The sequence below is a fragment of the Phoenix dactylifera genome, chromosome 14 (assembly GCF_009389715.1).
Source record: "Phoenix dactylifera cultivar Barhee BC4 chromosome 14, palm_55x_up_171113_PBpolish2nd_filt_p, whole genome shotgun sequence".
In the NCBI taxonomy this organism is placed as follows: domain Eukaryota; kingdom Viridiplantae; phylum Streptophyta; class Magnoliopsida; order Arecales; family Arecaceae; genus Phoenix; species Phoenix dactylifera.
Window position 1 is genome coordinate 12,616,166 of NC_052405.1, and position 20,546 is coordinate 12,636,711.

General features: G+C 39.2%; 1 protein-coding gene across 1 annotated transcript; it reads right to left on the minus strand.

Moving 5' to 3' along the window:
* Positions 1 to 1,344: 1,344 nt before the first annotated feature.
* LOC103702931 (probable inactive leucine-rich repeat receptor-like protein kinase At3g03770) lies at positions 1,345 to 17,390 on the minus strand. The gene is made up of 7 exons (XM_008785572.4): positions 15,414 to 17,390; positions 12,790 to 12,923; positions 4,523 to 4,763; positions 4,223 to 4,434; positions 4,044 to 4,090; positions 3,526 to 3,637; positions 1,345 to 1,847 (listed from the first exon to the last, which is right to left on the minus strand). The coding sequence occupies exons 1-7, from the start codon at positions 16,762 to 16,764 to the stop codon at positions 1,614 to 1,616; spliced, it is 2,331 nt and encodes a 776-aa protein (XP_008783794.1). The 5' UTR covers positions 16,765 to 17,390; the 3' UTR covers positions 1,345 to 1,613.
* Between the last annotated feature and the right edge of the window lie 3,156 nt (positions 17,391 to 20,546).

Consider the following 20,546-nt stretch of genomic DNA (forward strand, 5'->3'; position numbering starts at 1 on the left):
TGATGATGGCTCACCTTCTCCTCTTCTTATTCTATTTTAGTAGTCTCATAATTATGACATGGCCTCCATAAGCCACTCTTATAATAACCACAGAGTCATGATGTCACATATAGCTAGATTATACTAATGAAAGGAAACTGTGGGCAGTGATTAAATAAGTGTTATGGGCAGGTGAAGGAGGCCCTTAAGGAGCAGTTGAAATGTTAATGTCATGGAGGTTTTGATCTCACCTCATATCTTCCATCGGATGCAAGAAAATGCCAGATGGATCCTATTGAGGTGTCATGAATTGAACAACCCACAGGCCACAGCATCATATCTTTTGTTGGTTTTGATAATTCTAATCTAAGCTATGATGTAAGGATTTGTAGGCATCATGACTACCAAACCAAAGCATTTCCTTTAAATATAGTGGAGATTATGTACTTGGAATAATGTGTTTGTGTTCCCCTTTTAATGAAAATAATAGGACTCCTCGACATTCTTTGCAATCTAATTCAAGCGGTAAATACCCAGTGAAATGTCAAAAGGGCTTCGCATTCACTTAGCTTTCGCGCGCACAAATAAATCATCTAATGCCATTATCTTAAGAGGCATTATTTGCACTTTCTTAAGCTCTAGACTGAGGTTCATTCCCAAGCATACTTGAAATATCATTTACAATCACGATCGTTACCAAACTATAGATGATGCATATTTCTTTCTTCATGAAGTTCTTAACATCAAATGAATTTTTTTTTTAAAAAAAAACATAGTAAATGTACAAAGTTAGATGTTATACCCCTTGATGATAGCTACTAGTTAGCGGGAGTTGAGAGATAAAGATGTATGTTACTACGAAAACGGAATGCTTGTGCAACTTCTCAGCTAGAAGGAAGTGAAATCTCATCATATTCTATTAACCTACCCTTTCAACACTCATGCATTTTATCTATTTCAGCAACCCTTGCATTCCTTACTTAAAAATATCAATGTTATTACTTGTTAGCATAAACGTCTTGATTGTTTGATTGATTACAGCAGCTCAATCCCTCCTCCTGAGTCATATAATGAGATGACAGCTATCCATCGAAAACTCCTTGTAGCTAGATATATTTGATAATATCACAACCACTAATTAGATACTCTTTCGTCTTAGATCAATCATGTCCTTGCACTTGTTGCATTCTAATACAATCAGCAGGTAGGCATAGGAGCATTATGGGACCAGTTCATGGACCATATTTATTAAGGTTTAGTTAATTGTCACCTAAACCTCACATTGGTATTCACAAATTAGAATTTTTCTCAAGAAAGGTATTCACCTACAACATGCATCCATTCATTGAATTGCACAGGGTGAGACGTAGCAGCAGAAAAGGAACCTGATCATTATTACAACCTGAGAGCAAACATGTAAGGATTACAATTACAGCAATAAGCATTAACAAGGCATGCCTTGTTTGGGACCTTCACTTTGGTTACATAACAAAGCATGACTTGTTTGTCATCTCCAAATGGTTACAACAGCTCAGAAGGAAGAAACACACTTCCAAGCCTTGTAATTCAGCGGACCACCCTCCACAAATTGTGGAATCCGAAGGACCATTCTGGTCCAAACTTGAAATGTTTCATCATGCCTGTGAAGCAACATCTGATCTCTGATCGCCATCAGCTGTTGCCTGGATCTGGGCAGCATACAGCAGGTTCCAAAGCACATCTTCCATAGACGGGCGTGTCGAAGACTCGGGAGACAAGCATTTGTTTGTTATAGAGAGCACAATTGAAAGAGACTCTTGTGAAGAGGTACCGAGAATGATAGGATCAAGAATGTGCTTTCGCTCTTCATTTTTGCTAAATGACATTGCCTGCAAATCAAAATGAGTTTTATAAGAAAAATTCTGCACTTGGAATAACTGAGTTCAGATATATTTACATATATAAACAAGAAAAGGCCTCTCTCATGTTTGTGACATGCACTGAATCATGATTTAGGATCCAGATTGGCCTAGAAGAGTCATTTCAACCTTATATGAAAATTCATTTGGACTGCTAGGCCTAGCGCAAATAAAGCAGCTGGTCTGCAAGCTCTTTGAACTATGCTAACAGACGAAAAGAGTTAAAATAAGAGCTCATCTGCCACGTAATGGATGCTGGTCAGAAGGAGGTTATGAGACTCATCAGACTTTAGCTGGCAGTGGTAGAGGGGGGTACCATATGGTAGGTATGGACCGATTCAACTCATATATTGAACCAAACCTCGGCACCATAGTATAGGTACGGTATGGTAGGTATGGATCGGTGCAGCAGACCTTCTAAGTGCTACTAATCAGACTTTACCAGGTAAAAGTCATGCAGATTAGACAATTCAGACTAAGGGCTTAAAACTTTGGGAGATATGATGAAGTACAAGAAAATATGCAATCAGAAAAACATCTCATTCTTCATGTAACCCATTGGGAAGAGTAAAAAGAGGCTTGTGGGTGGTTTCAAATGGAGTTTGGCTGTATTCAATTTGAATCTAACTATATTATTACAATGGATATATAATAGATTTAGATCTTAAACAGAAACCTAGAATACAGGCCAGTAGCAAAGAATTAATGCAACTTTTTTTGGCTTGTAAAACTTATAGCTGATGCAAGTTCAATTCTGAGCAGGTTTGAATCAGGAAAAGCAGCTGCAGCAGCACAAAGGCAAATTATACCTCAAAGAAAGGATCTGAAATGTTATGCAACTCCATTAACCATCAGAAAACAAATTGAGGAGAAGGCTTTATGGAGAATCTGTTGGGCCTTCAATGTTGAATGAAAGAAACAAGAGTTCATAGATGCAAATCAATTATGTCAACCATGTGGACCCATTGGTTAATAATTTTGGCCTCAACTTGAACTGCATTGAGAATATAGGTATATAGACTTTGTTTATAGGAAGTAAATGGTCAGCATTTGCTTTTGTTTATGACTAAAAAGTTTAACCAAACTCTGGTTTTCCGCTGGTGGTTGAATCCACGAAGGGTGTTAACTGAGCCAATATCTTCATTGTGGTTTAATCCGCTAAGGGTGCTAAATTGGAGGTCTGGGGGCATATGAGACCAAGAGCATTTCTTGACCAGCTTGTTGTCTAACAATTTTTTTGATGACGTCAAATATCGAAGAGACTTATGGTACAATAAAGCTTCAATTAAGTTAACATGTCTACATAATATGCGGTTATTCTGACAAGATTCCAGGAGGACCAGCCAAGACTCATAAACACAACCACAATTATCAAGCCATCTACCATCTACTTAAGGTCCAATTATTGAAAACTTATTCATCAGTCATTGCTATCAATGTAAACCTCGGGTGTTACTACGAACCTTAGATTAGTACTTCCAATCAATTTATAAGATGTCCAAATAAGCAGGAAGTCAAGCCATGACATTCATTCAATATGCTCATGAAAGATCGTGGATCTCATTTATACTAATTACAGGGTGCTTAACCTTGATTAGTTTTTTTTTTTTCACCACAACTTGCATTAACAAAAGAATGTTAGGCATACCAGTTCCTTCAGGAAATATGCTACTCCTTTTTTACATAGTGCCGGTCCGACAAGTGCTTCAAGTAAGATTAAGCCAAAGGAGTAAACATCATCATCCATATTTAGCATTTCCCTACAAAGACAAATGCCTGAAGTCAAATTTTGGAAAAAGAATAAGTACAATGAAATTTGATTAGCTGTAGGGAAAAATGGAAGTGCTCTGAGAATAAAGTCCCACTGTTTTATTGTCTTAAAAAAGATCTAATCCTTTTTCAAATCATAAAATCTACTTCATTTCACTGCTTTGAGAAGAGAAAAGATTGTCAAAGTTCGACAGATTTCATAGTGTTTGGTGTCTCCATAATGTACTAGAGATATGAATATCTATAGATATTGTTATCTCAAGTTTGCGAAAAATGAGGATGAAAAAATAAAAACCCTGGCAGAGTTATATTTATGTTAATATATATGGGGTAATCTTAACAAGTAGCACTGCTCAGACAGTGTTCAGTCAAAAATATGTAAGACTAGGCACTCACAATACTGAAGATTCGCTGTGCATAGATTTCTGACCTTCTACACTTGCCTGCCAGCCAGAAGACAGGGCATCATAATACTATTCAACATAATATCAAAAATGCATGAAATGAAATGCTTAAAGTTTCAAAAAATGGACTGAAGAACAAAAGTACTAATTGCATTGAACTTTGACACACACCTCATGCTTGTAAATTTCTTCAGAAATAATGGACAACCCATAATCGCTCACTTTTGCTATCAAGTGCTCATCAAGCAAAATGTTATCAGTCTTCAGTCGATTATTGAAGCAACCAGGAATAATTCCTGTATGTAGAAAATGCACAGCCTTTGCTATGCCTATCAAAATTGCCATTCTGTCTGACCACTTAAGAGCCCTCTCCAGACTGCACTCTGCAGGACAAGGTATAAGAACCAAAGCCATTACACATAATATAAAGACAACATACACTATTTTTTTAAAGTCAAGAAGCAGGCTTACCAGAAAGATGAGTACGAAGATTTCCATTGGGTGCATATTCATAAATAAGGAAGACCCTGTTTACACTGGAATCATCCGTTACTCCATCAATGCAGTGTCCTAGGAAGCAAACCAAATGTGGGTGGCGAAGTTTTGAAAGCAAATCTAGTCGAAGCTTTAGGTTTCTAATTGAATATCGCTTAAAAAATGCCAGACATCTTATTGCAACAAAGGTTCCATTCTCTAATCTTCCCTTGTAAAGCTGAAAAATATGAGATGCTTGTCAGATATATGAATTTAATTTAGCAGAAACCAAGCACCATGAAGGGATGGAACAGAAACAGGAATTATAACACACAGAATTAATATTTGTGATAACCCAAGCTTCACACAACAAATGAAGAAAACCTCACTAGACATTCTTACTTCTCTAAGACTTCGGCAATAATGTAGCTCATAGAATATTATTTCACACTTTAATGGAAAACAAATTAAATGAATATTGTGACTGGTTACAGAATATGACATTTTATCACTGCCATGCTTACACTTTGAGGTCTAACTGTTGCATAAAACCTTGAAAAGAAAAATTGTGAGGATTTATGCAGGGTATTTTCAGTCACTCATTAGGTGTATAATGGGCTGGTCTTGGGTAGTTAAGGAGGGCCAAGGACCCCAACTAATCTTTTTGGATAAGGTCCTTCATCATCACAAACGATGTCAGAGCCCTATGGACCACATGGACTAGGCAAAACTACAGTACAAGCCCTTTCGGGGCTGACCATGAGCCAGACGTAGCTTTTGCAATTAGACGTCCTAAGCGAGGAAACTAGAGCTTAAATAGGAGGAGTGTTTGAAGACCTATACAGGCTTGTTTAGTCCCACACTAGGTGTGCAGTAGGATGGCCTTCGGTCAAGGATTGCCATACCAGTGCATACCACTCCATATTGGGTGTGCCAGACCATATTGGTACTACACCGATACTCAATACATGGAGCATTCCGAATATTGGTAGTTCCCTATTCGTCTGATATGATACATTTGGTATAGACTGGTACATAAAATTATGTCAATCATATATCTTGCATATATTTTAAAGCCTAAAGATCAATTAATACTTGATAACACCTTAGAACCAAAGTTTCAGACCTTAGACATTAGTTTTGCTGGCAAATAATCTAATAAGAATCTTAACAAGTACTAAGGAAGCATCACAAAAGTATAGCAGTGCATTCTTACTTAGATTCTGGAAAATCAGAAGTTCATACATAGGTGCAAGGCTAAGAGGTGTCCAAGCAATGAGAATAATGGGTCATGCTTGCTGTTGGTTGATTGATACAAGTAAACATATTTATACATCATTTATTAGTTTTCTAATAACTCTTATGAACTTTAGAATTTAGATTAAGTTAATATAAGTATGTTAATAATTCTATAACACAGGAGTAAGTTAACATAAATTAGAAATTAGAAATCACTTAATATGATGCATGACTAGTGTTCTAGCTCAAGAGGGGAAATGAAGAATAGACTCCGCTGCAGTTGTATGCTCAATCTATGCCCATGGTGTTCTATGGTCCTTGTCCCACCTACCCGCCATACATTTACCGCTAGTTGGTGCAGGTAAGGGACCCTGTTGGTGCAGGTAAGGGACCCTATAGGATTCCATATCTCACATGAGATCAAAGTAACACAATAGAACACAATCTCAAAGCAAACATAGAAGCAAAAAATTTAACTAATAAAATCAAATTATGAGCTAGAAAAATAAAAGCAATAAACTAAAAGCTAAGGGATTAAGAACTGAGACCTAATCTATGGATACCTAGAAGGCGTCACACCTCCTTTCCTGGCTAGATCTTGGGCTTTGTACCTTTGGTCTTCAAGGGGCCTCGATAGAAGAACCCTAGCCCCTCACCATAACATTTTCCTGAATTGCAGCCTTACACGTTGACTCTCAAGCGGCCTTACAGCACTCAAGAATTTGAGATGCATCTCGAGAGAAATAATTATTGCTTTGATGATGGAAAAGAGTACATGGGGTTATTTATAGGTTCCAGGCCCCTTAAAGGAAACTCATGGAGGTCTCTTGGAACTCGACCAAAATTCCAAGCAAGGTTAGCTGAACTATCGTGAATCAAGTGATTCAGACCAAGCTATGTTGAACCGGTACCGATAGGCGTAACGGTTGCCTACCGAACCGGCAACACAGTGTGTGCGGCGTGCTGTGGACTACCACAGCGTGCCGTGGCATTAAAAATGCCAAATGCCACTCTGTGGCAGAAAAAATGCCACTTTGTGGCATTTAAATACCACAGAGCGCCCGAATGCATACTGGTGAGAATCGGTCTGGTTCGCATCGTTATACCCTCCGTACCGCTCGGTTCCGGCCCCATAGGGGCCCAAAATTGTTTTCCACTGCTATACAGACCGGTCTGGTACGGGCTGGTTCTGCATACCATGGTTCAGACTGTACTAAACGGAACCAGTCAAGAACAAGGGCAGTGTACGCAACCGGAACAGTTCGACCCTTAATAAACCCACCCATCCCCTCCCCCCACTGTTCGGATTTCACTTGTTCCTCTCTCCTTCTCTCTCTCCCCCGCAGCTACCTTCTCCAACAATGGCTCCTCCTAGTGAAGAAGGAAGAAAAGGGAGGAGAGAAAGGAAGAGGCACGGCTATGGTGAGTATCACCATCGGGCCTTCCTTCTCCTCCAACAAGTTCTCCATCATCCACAGTCTCATCTGCCGCTAGATTCATGCTATCCAGGCCACAATCTCGGCTATCGAGCATCGTCTGAGGCTGGTTCAAGCGCTCTCACAATTGATCCCTCTCTCCGCCTCCTTGTCCTTCTTCCTTGCCCTCTTGTCTCTCTCCCTCCCTCTCTCTCTCTTATCTTATCTCTCCTCCTCCCTCTCCCCCTCCCCCTCCCCCTCTTTCTCCCTATTCCATTACGCCCCAGAACGACACAGAATGGACCTATATCATGCCAAACTGATCGCCAACTGGTACGAGCCCCAATATCAATTCGGTGAACGTTGATTCATAGACTAAGTTCTAAGTCATCTCAACTAAGAAAACTCAATAAGAGAGCTTCTAGAACAATTAACTTTCTAAAAGTGAGAAAGCTACCATTAAAAGGCTTTGAATGGTGATTAGTCAACCTTTTGGTTGATGATATGCAAATTATCGTTAAATCCTATAGTCTTCGTCTTCGCTTTTGGTTCTGCTTTTAAGAATTCGAATGGTGACTAGTGCTCCATGTAACAATTTTGAACAGTGGGGGTGTCTATGTCAGTATTGAAGTCCATCTTGTAGTTCTAGAAGAAAACTTATTGATGGTGATGAGAATCTTCTGATGGTGGTTTGTGTACTGCTGGATACTTTCTAGCTCAGATACTGAGCTAGCTACTATTAGATAGTTTTGATGTTTAATTATTTGTTGCTGGATCATCTGAGGTGCACCTAGGCCAAATATGACCATAATAAGCATTAGGAGTTATTGTCTTGGGTGTTTGGCACGCCACCAATTTGCATCACTAGTTATTTTTGGCTTCATCCTTTGCATCCTCTTCCTCCTACTCATGGCCTTTCCTCACCATTTCTCTTATTCCTTTTACTAGATTCGCTCTTCCTTTTTTCTCCAATTTATTTTCTAATGGAACCTATTTTGATTTAGAATAATTATTTTATTTTCTTCTTTATCCTTTTTACCATATCATTCCTAGCCCTCTTTCTCTTCTCCTTTTTCTTCTCCTTCCATTCTCATTCGCCACCCATTCTCCCACTTCTTTGTTCAGATCTGTGCATTTTTTCTTTCAAATATCCTGAGCTATGATGACTAAAATGGTATATGAAGAAAATGTTGGAGCACTTATTAGACCCAAAAGGCAAATAGAGGCAACATATAGTCAAAAATTAAAGAAGGAATGGCAGTGGAGATCGGCAGCTGTTGAGACAGTTATAACCGCCTAACAGCCACGAACACCATCCCTCTGAGCTTGATCGGGGGCTATAAAAGCCCATGGATTCCTCAGTGAAGGACTCCATCGACCACCCTCTCACTGCCTCTTACCCTCTTTTCCTTCTTTGCAAAGGAGACAGATCAGGAGCGGCGGCGCCGAAGGAGACACCTCCAGTTCGTCACTGCACTGAGCCGCCGGAGCAGACACAATAGCCCGCCGAAAAAGCCTCGCAGCTCCTTGGAGCTAGGTAAATTTCTGATCACCCTTGTTCACGAATTTCATTCGGTAAATCTAGTGTAATAATCAAAATGGAAATAAAAGAAGAAGGGAAGAAATAAGATGTAGTGGAAGGAGGGGGAAGATCTCACTCGTGAGCGGCCGTGATCCAACATTGGCTCGGTCGATCGAAGGCCATGACCAGCCCATGCCAAAGAGCCTTCCCTTCCACTCGATTATGGCTTCCCCTCCCATCAAACCGTAGATCTAAAAATCCTAAAATGCATACCTACCTTCCGATTCATAGAAGGGTCCTCGGGGGCTTGAGCAAAATCCGGTTTCCATGGGTGGAACCGGCTTCATCTCAGCCGAAGGTAATCGGAAAAGGAGAGGAAGAGGATCTCTATCCTCCGACCATGGACGCCGCCGGCTCGGGACATTGTGGACGCCACTGGGTCGACTGCGAGCGTCGGCCGCGCGCTATGCGGGCACCACCGGCTTCAGCCGGTTCCTTCTTCTCGGTGGGTGCCCCGAGCTCCATCTCCTCCACCTCTGGTGGAGGAGAGTGACCAGCCAGGTCGCGGCTGCTGCAGGCTGGACTGCGGCCGCCGCAGGCGCCGCCGGCTTCGGTCCAGCCCCTTCCGAGCTCACCTCCTTGCTTAATGGGAGAAGAGGAGAAGAGGAGAAGAGGAGGAGGAGATCAGAAAGGGAAGAAGAAAGGAGAAGAGAAAGAAAAGGAAGAGAGAAGAGGGTTCGGGAAGGAAGAAGAAAGAAGAAAAGAAAAAGAAAAGAAGAAAGATAATAATAATAATAATAATAATAATAATAATAATAATGCTTTGGGCTGAAATGGGCCTGGTTTTGGCAGTGGGCTTCAAATGAATTTGGCTTTAGAAGCCTGAGGCCGGGCTGGGCCCTGGTCCGAGCTCAGTATTCTTAAACCCAAAATTAACTGGGCCTGAAGAATGCAAATTTTAATAGAAGGACTAAATCGAATATAGTTTGAGGCTAGGTTCCTTTTAAATTAACTAGGACTAATAGGGTTTAATCATAAATTAATTAATTATGTTACTAGGCCTGGATACAAATGGGCCCAGTAACTAAATTAGGAGAAGGGCCTGATCCAAAATTTAATTAAACTTCGAGCCTGAATGCAAATGGGCCCAGATCTGAACCAGAGGAAAATACGATCTAAACCAGAAGTGGAATTGGTTCAGACCTAAACCAGAAGCTGGATCAGACCTGAAACAGAGGTTGAATCAGGTCTGAACCAGAAGCTGAACCAGACCTGAATCAGTAATTGAATCAAATGTGAGCCAAAAAATTGATTAGATCTGAACCAGAAATTGGGTCAGACCTGAACCAGAAATTGGGTCAGACCTGAACCAGAAATTGGGTCAGACCCGAACCAAAAGCTGAACCGGACCTGAATCAGAAATTGAATCAAATTCGAACCAGAAGTTAGAATTAGACCTGAGCCAAAAATGGAATTGGTTCATAGGTCTGAACCAGAAATTGAATTAGACTATAGATCCGAAAATGAAATTGAGTCCTATGGATGGGCTGTAAATAATTTTAAGATTATCAATAAATAGAAATTAAATGTGCAAATGACATGTAAGTTAATGATATTGCTAGGTATTGGAGAATTGGTATCTAAACATAAAATTTGGTGAGCGAATTAAGGTAAGTGACCATGACACAATTTTATTGTTTTGTCAAATACATGAAATTATTTGGATATGAAATTGTATATGATTATTTATGTTTTCACAAAATTAGGATCAAGCATGTGTCAGCAAATGTTGCATGATTTTAAATAGATGACATTCATCATGATTATCATGCTATGTACATAAATTTCTACGAAAATTAAAGTTTTCAGCATGATCATGAATTTTATACATCATGATGCCATTATTCACTTTCCAATGTATCTATGAGATAAGATTCATAAAAAGCATGATTTTATGAACTCTCAGATTACTATGTACGGCCCTCGCCAGCGGGTCATAGTAGCTCGACATACGGCCCTCGCCAGCGGGTCATAGTAGCTCAGCATACGGCCCTCGCCAGCGGATTATAATAGCTTGGTTTAGACCCTGCCAACAGGGAATAATAGTTGGCAAAGATTATGGCCCTCGCCAGCGGGTTATAGTAGCTTGGCATATAGCCCTCGGCAGCAGGTTATAATAGCTTGGTTTAGACCCCGCCAACGGAGAATAATAGTTGGTAAAGATTACGGCCCTGTAATGAGTAATAATAGTGACCATAGCTGCACTATCATCTGAGAGTACGGATTTCAAAGTATGAATAATGATAAGTACGGATTCCAAAGCATGAATAATAGCGAGTACAAATTTCAAAGCATGAATAATGACAAGTACGGATTTCAAAGTATGAATAATAGCAAGTATGGATTTTAAAGCATGAATAATGATAAGTACGGATTTCAAAGCATGAATAATAGCAAGTACGAATTTTAAAGCATAAATAATGATTAAGTACGGATTTTAAAGCATGAATAATGATTAAGTATGGATTTCAAAGCATCAATAACAGCAAGTATGGATTTCAAAGCATGAATAATGACAAGTACGGACTCCAAAGCATGAATAATGGCAAGAATGTTTTATGATGCGTATTCATATTTATGAACATGTATGATTGGGCATCCACTGTTTTATGTATGGTTTGAATGTATGTTATATGCATGATCATTTTGCTATAGCTGCTAATTCCTCAAATTAATGCACTGGCATGAAGTACATTATGCTTGATCTGGTAAGATTGTACATAGTTACTTACTGAGTTTTAATAGCTTACACCAATTCATTTATGTTTTTACACATAAATAGGACTAGGAGCAAGGAGCTTGACATGCTTCAAGGTTATGGAAAAAATGGAATGTTAAATACTGATATTTTTAGAAGCTTTGTATCAATCCTTATTGATGAAATATTTGATGACATTCATGAATGAAATTGTTCATAATTGATTAAAAGTTTTGAAGTGGCTGCGTGTTATAGTATGCTTAAGTTTGCAATGGCACAGCCATGTCATGATCCGAATTCGGGGCGTGACACAAACTAAATAATTCTGAAAGGGGCAGGTGGAGGTCAAGTTGATTAAAAGTAGATAATTATGCAAAGGGAATGCAAATTTGAGAAAAGAAAGAGATCATAGAGATTCTTGAGTTCCCCTTTCAAATACGTATCAATTTGGCATAAAAAGGAAGAAAACATATTTGAACACTTTGAACTTCCTAACTAGCCTTGATGACATGGGCATGTATCATTGGTTAACTTTCAAGTACATAGTTGAGTGGAGTTCCTTCTGGCAGACATAGTTGTTTGATTTTAAGTGGAAAAAAATTGCAATTAATTAAAACAAAAGGACAAAAGGGGGGAAGCAGTAACTTGCTACCAACTGAACAATCATCAATTATATCTTACAAACCAGTTGTATCTCACAAACTATAGGAGTTTGACAAGGACTTTGAAAGCCATGAGGTAACATCACATTTCCATAAAGTTGATAAGCACAATAAGGTAATGTCATTGTTAAAATTCCTGATTTTAGCATCACCAAAATGAAGTATAGAAACTTGGCCGGCAATCTCTAGTAGGAAATTTACAAAAAAAAACATGGTTCGGGAGCAAACAGAACAAGGATGCAGCAAAATAATTCTGGAAAGTATCAAAGTCAAGGTTGGAAATCTAGTTATTTTTCAATTAGATTTACACCAAAACTGTATATAATAGAGAGTATTGGTCACATGTTAGGGTACAATTACCATAAAACATAATATATAAAGATCATTGTTTTTAAATTTCTTATATATAGCAGATAACATTTAACTTTCCATACTTTCATTGCAGATCCTCTAGTTCACTAGATATGAGGCCAAAACAGATATGCAAAAGAAGCTTGTCTTTAACAAACACCGAAAGTGATTCTTTCTTTTCTCTTCAGATTTATTTAGCTCCTTTATTGATCTACCCAGTTTTCAGTCATGCCATGATAAATTGCTTTATGTGCATAGTTCTTTCTAAGAGATATCAACATATTCAGTGAGATATTCAAAGGTTCATAAATAAGCACCTTCCCTATTGAACCCTCGCCTATGTATGCTGAATGCCCAAAATTTTTTGTTGCTTCTTTTAACTCTTCTAGAGAAAACACTCGATATGTAGGCAACACTTGTGTTCCGAGCTTCATGGCTTGAGAAATATACCCTGAAAAAGCAAAAGAGAGAAGCAGTCAGTTTTAACCAAATAATGTAACCCATGTCCTTTGGTTCATATTAAATTCATTGTTAGAATGTCATAATTTGCAAGTGAGGGCAACCTTTTCTCTTACAAGCATACGGATATAACTCTATCCCTTGATATCTTAAATTATAATCCTCCTAAATGTTAAAGGAAATCCTTCATACTTTATTTAAGTTAAAACAATTTCAGATCTTCAATTTCTTGCTGGTGAGATGTAACAATATGAAAACCTTCAATGTACAAGATGTAGCCTCGGACTCCCCCCCACATACTGAGTCGGAGAGGGAGCAGGATCAAGGACAATATATAGGCTACTATCATTTTACATAACTGTATACTGGAGCAGTTGTCTGATGCCTTACAATATGTAGTGACATACATAAAGAAAATTGGTTAATTTTTTTTCCACTTTTTCCTTGTTTGTAAGAATAGTGCAGGGGTCAGGTTGTTAATGTGGTAATATTATTTTCTTTCATTATGCTCATTAGAATCAACAGGTAGGTTTGCATCAAAAGAGCAGAATGTACGACTGGTTTAATTGATTCAGGTATAAATTTAATATGCTCCAAAGATCATCATAATCATTTTCCAACTATTTAAAGAAAATGGAGTTTATGGTACAGAATACTAACTCAAGAAAGCTCCATCAAAGAATCGAGCATAGTTTTAGGACAGCTGGTCAACCTGAGGCCAACCTTCTAGTGCTCAGTTTGTAGTAAAAGAGGGACCTTGCATGAGCAACCCAGAAGGGTGGTTATGCCTCATAGCCAGAGTAAAGCCTCGTAGAGGTAAGCAAAGACCCGTCAAGACTCCTCTAGACTTGGAAAAAGTCTAGACCAAGAGGGAAGGTGAGAGGTTGTGATATAAGCAGCTAACTTCTGAGACATAACTTGTATGCAAAGGAATCAAAAATTGAAATGAAGTCCAAAAATGTTATAAAAGGAAGAATTTTCAAATCGTGAAACATAAAGCAGTCTAGTGTGAAAAAAATAAGGGGGCAGGGAGGGGGTGTTAATATAAGCTACATTATATTGTAATTGTGTTAATGTATCTTGTTTTCTCTATGTGCATTGTTCTTTCTCATACCGAGGAATATGAAGTATCTTTCTATTTGGATTAAGTCAGCAGACAATTTGGGAAAAAAATTGAGAACCAATAGTTACAGCTTAAGTCAAAGGATCAATCAGCTGATATATCTAACAAAAAAATCAGGACAATAATTGTTTTCTAAATGCGTATCGAGCTTGGTCACTTTGATAGATATATATTCAAAGTATGAAGTCATTTAAGTTTTCATGAGAAAGTATGCAAGTTGGACAGCAACCATGATAGAGGGAAACAAGAATGGGTGGTAGTGGAAGTCAGAGTGGCTCTAGATTTTGATATGCTTTGAGTTCTCAGAGAATATTGGATGGTTACCAATCCATGCAGCAGTATAGCCATCACAATAAATAGGGTAGGTGTAACGAATGTGGAGTTCACATTTAAGATTAGGTGGCTAGACAGAAGAGCATTTTCCTAGAGATATGACCTTAATGTAGGAGCATGACAACATGTAGCATTGTCTTAGGAAACAGAGTCTCCAAAGGAACACAAACAGCCAAAAGTAAAATCTCAAACAGAAAGTTCACTAGGAGAAACAATGATAAGAAAAGCATGGATCTTGAGCAAGGAGAAGAAAAAGGAACAAGAAAATGATAATGCTATAAAGTTTTTTTCAAAATAAACAATAGAAAGACATATAAATCAGAAAGTGGAGCAATAATAAATTGATTCGCCAAACAAGCGTAATGCAGTGTCCGAGTGAAGAAATGGTTATGAAAATTAGACCACCCAACAAATGACAATGTCAGAATTATGGAGAGGCTTTCAATGGAAGGGAGCTTTAGATGTCCATCTTCCTTACGAGTTCAACTATTAAGAAGAGTCATATAGCTCACGTCAAATCGGAGGTGTGCTCTTGTTGCAGCAAATACCTTCTAGAAATGAGGCAAACTCAAGACCTAGGAAACAGCAAACAGGGTCTGCATATTAAATTGATGTTAAGCCAGAGTCGGCATGCCATCATCACTAGAAATCATGGTATGCTGTACCGGCCCGAATTGGGCGGTACAGGGCATATTGTACCGGTTCGGCGCAAGTACCCTATATGGATGGCATACCGAGTGGCGTACCAACACTCGGTACACAAAAAAAACTCCGTACCATACTGTACCAACACTGTGTTAGTGCGGCACCGGTATGAAGTCTGGTACCGAGAAGACGAATTTTACTAGAAATAATTAATGCATCGAACATCTATAACATTTTTTTCCCCTGCATTAACAGTCAAGATGCATACCAAAATTAATAGGACGAGTCTTCTAACTTCTAAGCAATAACAGACATATCAGTATAGAGTGTTGTTCTCCGTCAAGGAATATAGAGAAGTTTTCAGAAAATTAGAACACTTACTCGCATTTGCAAGAAGCTCAGAGGACAATCCTGTGGCTGAATTTTCTTGCACTGGCTTTGGCAATAAGCGTTGCTCTGCTATTGCGCGCTGGCAGTTTCTTCTGCAGAAAACCAAAAACGCAAGCAAAAGCACTAGCACAACTAGAGTAATTCCTCCTATGACCGCAACCATCAACCCCATGTCTCTACTCTTCGTATCTTTCCCCTTGATTTGGTTTTCTTGGCAATGTTTATCTTTACGCTGATGCTGAGGGTCAACAGACAAACAATTCCAATTGAACTTAACAACTCTTCTGTTTGAATTCGAGCTCAAGCAAGAAGGTAACCCACCGGTTAGTCTATTTGCTGATATATCAACATACCCAAGTTGGCTGCCACAAGTTATACTGCTGGAAATGGATCCAGTGAGCATATTAGATGCCAGGTTCAAATAACTGATGTTTGGCAGTGAAAAAAGTTCTGCCGGCGGCGTCCCTTTAAGCAAGTTGTATGATAGGTCAAAATGCTGCAGCCTACTCAATTCCCCAAACTGCTCTGGGATCTTGCCGGTCAATGAGTTCTTGCTAAGTAAAGCAGTGACCAACCCTTTGGGCATTGCTGGTAGTTCAGAATCTAATTTATTATCCCTCAAATCCAACAGCTCGAGACTGGTTAAGCCACTTAGGTCAGGGATTTTCCCTGAAATAATATTGCCTGACAAAGCAAGTTCAGTGAGAGTGCTGACTCTGCCAATTGTTGCTGGCAATGGCCCCTGCAAGCGATTGCCCTGCAAGCTTAAAACTGTAAGGTTCGAAAACGAGTCGAACCAATCAGGAACTGTGTCATTGAAAAAATTTCCATCCAGAGTCAGTGTTTGAAGCCTTGTCATGGCTGATATCTTTGGAGGAATTGAACCATATAGAAAGTTGGAACTCAGATCGAGCACTTCAAGTGAATTCAGACGGTGGATTTTGTCAGGAAGAGGACCCCATATCCCCAAAGAAACCAGGATCAATACTTTCAGGCTAGTCAGCCTAGTCAGAGTTGTGACAAAGGAATCAACAGAGAAGCTTTCGGATAGTGTTTGATCTGGGATCGAGTAGCCTTCGAACTCACCTGGCTTGGCAAGCTTGTCACCCACAATTTTGAGCATAGTGACCGAGTGCCCTTCGCAAGCGACATGGACTACCGGCGAAGAAGGGGCATAGCATAGGTCATCCGTGTTGTTCCAAGCATCCAACTGTTTGGGGTACTGCAACTGTTTCCTTAGTTGCAGAAGCTGCTGAGTATATGATGATTGTATTTGCTCAGTTCTCCGGATCAAGAACAAACAAGACAATATGACAACAAGATACACGAGAGCACGCGCCATTGAACTCTAAGAAGTTCCCCTGGGTTTGCTCGGAGGATTCATTGACAATAAAATAGTAGCATAGAAGGAAAAGGTTGGAAGGCAAGAAATGCTTTGAACAAAGCACGGTCGACCAAAAGAAAACCCAAAAAAATCGCTCAAATTTCAGCCTCAAATGCCACGACGAGCTTCTTTTTCACGGAAAGACTTCAACTTTTTAGCAAACTTGAGCTCTCCTCTGTTCCCAACCCACGTGGAGGAAACCCACGAAGCCTAGGGAACACAAAACCCTAAAACTCCACCCCAAGCGATCAAAAAAAGAGATTTTATATCAAAATCTCGACTTTCCGACGAAGCTGGCGAGCACGCACCAAGAAAAAACAATGGAATCAATAAAAAACTGCAAATTTCTCCCGAAACCGAGGTTCTTCCACGAGATCACAGCAATGGCGGAGAGGAGAAAGGTAGCAGACGACGGACCCTCTTAAAGGCCGAAGGACCGTTCCATGGTAGGAAACCTTGAATTCGGGGAAGAGGGCGTCGATAAAGATGCGGAAGAGGACGAAAGGGCAGGCGGTGACCGTGCAAGCGTATTTAAAGTGGCCACATGGCTTTTCCTATTACCCACCGGCAACCGTCTTCCATTAATGGCGACGCCCAGAGCGCTGAGCAGGGGGGAATTGGATTCATGTTGGTTTCGAAGTGCCCTCTGCTTTCCTTTGTATTTTCGGAAAAGCCACTGATGTTCTCTCTCTTGGCCCTTGCTCCTTCGGAGATGACCGTTGGGCCCCACTTGGAAAATGACTAGTTCAAGCTAGCCGTTATTTAACTAAACTTTATGACAGCTAGGGATTTAGAAAACAAACGCACCTAATTTGATACGCTTGTCCTTTTGGAGGCAAAGGTAGCAAGGCACCCTGATTTAAAAACTTCAGAAGTCTGTGTTTCTCTGGAATGTGGTGGATGATTTGGATGTGGCTGGGAGAGTTTCTTGCATTTGTTTAACAATTTTTGAATAAGTTAATTATGACAGATAAGTTTTTAATTGTCGTTTGGTACCTAATCTAATTTTTTATTTGCCTTTGAAAGCAGTGTATATTTGTTTATAATAGATGATTAAGCATGGGTATTTCAATTCTTGTGCATGTTAGATCAGTAACTATTTTTCAAGTAGTGTGTGTAGAGCGAGCCATGTATAAAGTTGTACTTACTTTTTTTTGTAGTTGCATTGTTAATTTGGTTTATATATTGTGTAGTTTAATATTACCAGAAAATTCAATGAAATGAAGCTCAAAAGTGGCAAGCCTAGTATTTCTTTTTTGGAAAAGGGCAGAGTCCAATCTAATTGATTAAGATAATGAACAAAAGAGTAGCAGCCAAGTATCCTGACATGGTTATGAATTGCACACATGGCAACATATATGTCGTTCTTAATTTGATTTTACATTAATTCTTTTTTACCAACAAATGTATTTAGTAAATTTTAATTTTTCAGCTCTAAATTTAGAAGAAAAAAAAAATATAGCTTATAATATTTAGTCCTAACTCAAGACAAATTAAAGCATAAATTTATTGAATTGCTTTTAGAATTTTTGTAATAAAATGTAACAAAACAAAATAACTGGAGTCCTAAACTTAGCACCTATCCAAGCCAATACATGTATTATATATAATCACAGATGTGTCATTTCCAACTTAGACTAACATGATAAATGCACTAGAACTTGTGTCCTATGAGGTTAAGTGATGCTTTGATGCTATCAATATCAATCCTTAAATGCCAACACATCATTGGCATCGAAGTGTTTATAGTGAATAATAGGAAAAATAAGTTTTAGTTCATGCTGACAAATACATATATTCCCTATACCCATGATCATGGGGCAATCCTGTGTCTATACACTGGTTGGCTTGCTTAGTGGAGAGTATAGTATCAAGACGACTGCACTCACCATCACTGCAAGGTCTTAGAACACATACAAAAATTAATAGCTTGGAAACAAATGGAGTCATGAGCATGTGGCCAACACAATTCTACAGACATTGCCAACATCAAAAACATGGTTAGAACAGTGATGTTTGTTCCTTTGAATACTTGGAGAAGTGAAAACCCAAGTGAATACTGGTGTGATGACAAGATTAAACTATGCTCTTTTGTATCCACTCCTTGGAGAGGCAGAGATCATTTCAGAAAGTGGGTGCTTTAAGTGTATAATATATTTTCTTCTGAAATCCACAAGAGGCCAAGGTGTGGAGGCTAATAGTGTCATCCAATGGGAACCATTCATCACATTGTAGATTAGCTATCAAGAGCTCAATTACTAACTAGTTCAAGGTGGGGTCCTTTCTGACTGTCCTTGTCTGCATGTGTTTGTGGGCATGCATATAAATAAGGATGCTGTCAACTGGAGAGAAAAGGATGGGAGAAGACCACGAGCCCTCCACCATTGAAAGCGGTGGACTTTACCTTTGGGAGCGTGGCACAATGAAGGGATTCAGCTTCGTTTTCGAGGCGCATTCATGGCTTTGCCTTTTGAGTCATGGCATTTGGAGCTTTGTTGCCGTGGAGTGGGGGATGGAGTCTTCTTTATTCGTACCAACTAGGGGTGGCAATCGGGTCGGATCAGGCATAAACAGATCGGATCAAATACAGGTCGGATCAGAAAACTATAAATCTGAACCCGACCTGTTTATTAAACGGGTCAGGAATTACAAACCTGAATCTGACCTGTTTATTAAACAGGTAACCCGACCCGACCCGTTTAACCTGTTTAATAAATAGGTAACCTGTTTACCCAACCCGACCCGACCTGTTTAACCTGTTTGCCCAACCTGACCCGTTTAACCTGTTTAGACCTGTTTAATCTGTCCAACCCGACCTGTTTAACCTGCCCAACCCGACCTGTTTAGACCTGTTTAGACCCGTTTAACCTGTTTAGACCTGTTTAACCTGTTTAGACCTGTTTAACCCATTTAACCTGTTTAGACCTGTTTAACCTGCCCAACAGTTAAACGGGTTAAACGGTTTAAACGGGTCAGACATCTAAAACCCGTATCCGACCCAATTAATAAACAGGTTAAACGGGTCGACCTGTTTACGACCCGAACCTGTTTAGGCCAAACCCAAACCTGTTTATGGCGGGTCGAACACGGGTCGGATTGGCGGGTCGGGTCATATTTTGCCACCCCTAGTACCAACCCCGCCATGCAGATCGGAGTAGGTGGGGGGACTCCTTTCGATGTCCCTGAGGTGGGGAAATCGATGGAGGGCTGTGATGTCTAAAGCTCATGAATGTTTATTTGCAGGCTCTTATGTTTTCTTCTTCTTCTTCTTCTTCTTCTTCCCTTTTTTTTTTTTCTTTTTTCTATATTCCTTTTTAAAAAAACTATATTTTGAGGCTCTTCCATAAAAAAAAAAATTGATAACTTCGTAATGGACCAATTCTATTTTTGATAATTGACAATAAATGCCACAAGTTTTACCGATCTCTTCTGACCAAATGATAAAAAAAATTGTTCATATATGCATGACAAGGATCCCGTGATATTATCATTTTTCAACATGAGAGGAAGAGAATACTAGATATGTTTACTAAAGAAATTAGAAGATTACTTTGTTAATATAGAAAAGCAGTTCCAATTGTAATTTATCAATACCATATGGGCAGTTGGAGCAGTGCAGGGATGAGGATTCTATGAGCCTTAATATTAGCACTTGTCTTGGGTATATCAAAGATAAGATGGTAAAAAATAAAAGAATTAAATTCTATAATGCAACCATGGGGAATACATCAGCAACTTAC

Excerpts from the sequence above, each read along its gene's own strand:
- LOC103702931 (XM_008785572.4), bottom strand. The coding sequence starts at position 16,764 with ATGGCGCGTGCTCTCGTGTATCTTGTTGTCATATTGTCTTGTTTGTTC. Across the intron at positions 12,924-15,413 it reads TGAGCTTCTTGCAAATGCGA|GGTATATTTCTCAAGCCATG; the intron begins GTAAGTGTTCTA and ends TTGCTTTTTCAG. Across the intron at positions 4,764-12,789 it reads GCGAGGGTTCAATAGGGAAG|CTTTACAAGGGAAGATTAGA; the intron begins GTGCTTATTTAT and ends CATATTTTTCAG.